General features: G+C 37.7%; 1 protein-coding gene across 2 annotated transcripts; it reads left to right on the plus strand.

Moving 5' to 3' along the window:
• On the plus strand, positions 338–1,686 carry LOC105160410 (probable membrane-associated kinase regulator 6). 2 transcript variants are annotated; one of them, XM_011077776.2, is made up of 2 exons: positions 338–1,368; positions 1,625–1,686. In XM_011077776.2, the coding sequence occupies exons 1-2, from the start codon at positions 582–584 to the stop codon at positions 1,627–1,629; spliced, it is 792 nt and encodes a 263-aa protein (XP_011076078.2). In that variant the 5' UTR covers positions 338–581; the 3' UTR covers positions 1,630–1,686. The 2 variants fall into 2 exon arrangements, with proteins under 2 accessions (XP_011076078.2, XP_011076077.2); XM_011077775.2 differs by having other exon boundaries at positions 340–1,368; positions 1,646–1,686.

A 1,686-nucleotide genomic window follows, 5' to 3' on the forward strand; every position in this document is an offset into this window, starting at 1 on the left:
CTCTTGTTGTTGCCATGTTCAGGAGGTATGTCAGTCATCCTCCTCCCACTTTTTTTTACTCATCACCTGAAAAAGGAAATGAAAAAAGGTGAGGAATATAGAGTAAGCAACTAACATAAAATGACAAAGAAAAACAAGTAAAGTAAATCAGGAGTTTTGTTGATCAAGTAGAATATTTCATGCTAGCATTCCTATCATGTATGCATATGGCTGGCTCTGATCATTCTTGATTTTATGTCATGTTTGATACATCATGATGACTATGGATTGTGCATGATCTTGTTTCTTGATAAACTATATGCTTCTCCAATACCTTTTATTGTTTCTTGATAAACTATATACTTCTCCAATACCTTTTATCAAGTATGTCTTTGCAGACACCATCTCTCTTATATGTATAATAAAGATATCTAGGATTAAGCTATTTTAATGCCAGAATGAGTACTTGTGGGGCTAATATTCTATTCCCTTTCTCCCATTTCTTTCCTTGTCAATTATTAATTACACTTGTCTGAAGTCAGAGCACCACAAATATAATTGTCAGCATAGTAAGAGAAAAGCAAAATTTTCAGTACTTGATAATGTATGTGTACATATGCATTACGGTAGAGCTAGAAAAGCATCCTTTACAACCAACCTTGTATATATATACCTTAAAACTCCAGAAAGAGACTCGGTTTTTTCTCCCATTCTTTTACGTGACCTATCAAACAGCTCCCATGGAAACTACTCTGCAGTCTCCCTCCATAGAGAGTTTCTCATATAGTTGGCTGGCTAACTTAAAGCCCTCATCGTTCGAGGACTCGTTAATAGCCTCCATTGACCCATCTGATCATGATGAAGCTTCTTTCATAGAAATGGATCCAAGATTGCCACCCTCCAAGAGATTCATCAGAGTTTCTTCTGATTTTGGTTTCGACTTCCCCGTCTCCGACTCCCCATTAGGCCTTGTTCATGCTGATGAGCTCATTTCCAATGGCTTCCTCGTGCCTCTCTTTGTCAAGGACATGAAAATGGATCGGTTTGAGGTTGAAGACGACTATCACACGTCCACAGCTTCCACCTCTTCATCAACTCAGAAAACGGGACGTGTTCGTTGTGCATCGTTGAGGAGGTGCCAAAGATTGTCGAAACGGTTCTTTGAGAAGTACTTGAAGTTTCTGTTAAGGCCTCTCTTCTACAGACGGCACCGAGGACATCAGTTTGAGAGTGGCAATATGAGAATGAGCACAAACAGGAACTGGGAATTCTCTGCTGCAACATCTCCTAGAACTAGTTTAGCTTATTCTGCTGATGATAACTGGCGCAGGTCTTGTGATTCTGAGAGCTCAATCTATGAAGCTGTGCTCCACTGCAAGAGAACTCAGGGTAAGTTTTTTTTGTTTTTTTTTGGGTTAATTACAACAGGTTCCCTCCTCATTATTTGAAAAATTAACGATCATCTAAATAAATACCCTCGAATAGCCCATTGCAGGGGTATTTTGTTATACGATCGATATTTATAATTTTTCAAACAATGAGGTGTATTTGTAGCTATGACAAACTCTATAAGAGCCTGTTGTACATTTACCCTTATTTCTTTAACCATAATTTGATTTTTAAGCTATACTTAACATTTATGCAGATTGAATTTGTACTATTTCAGGTAAATAAACAAGGAGGAATTTGAGATGAAAAAGACTTGAG

This window comes from Sesamum indicum, linkage group LG4 (assembly GCF_000512975.1).
Source record: "Sesamum indicum cultivar Zhongzhi No. 13 linkage group LG4, S_indicum_v1.0, whole genome shotgun sequence".
Classification (NCBI taxonomy): Eukaryota; Viridiplantae; Streptophyta; class Magnoliopsida; order Lamiales; family Pedaliaceae; genus Sesamum; species Sesamum indicum.

Excerpts from the sequence above, each read along its gene's own strand:
- LOC105160410 (XM_011077775.2), top strand. The coding sequence starts at position 582 with ATGTATGTGTACATATGCATTACGGTAGAGCTAGAAAAGCATCCTTTA.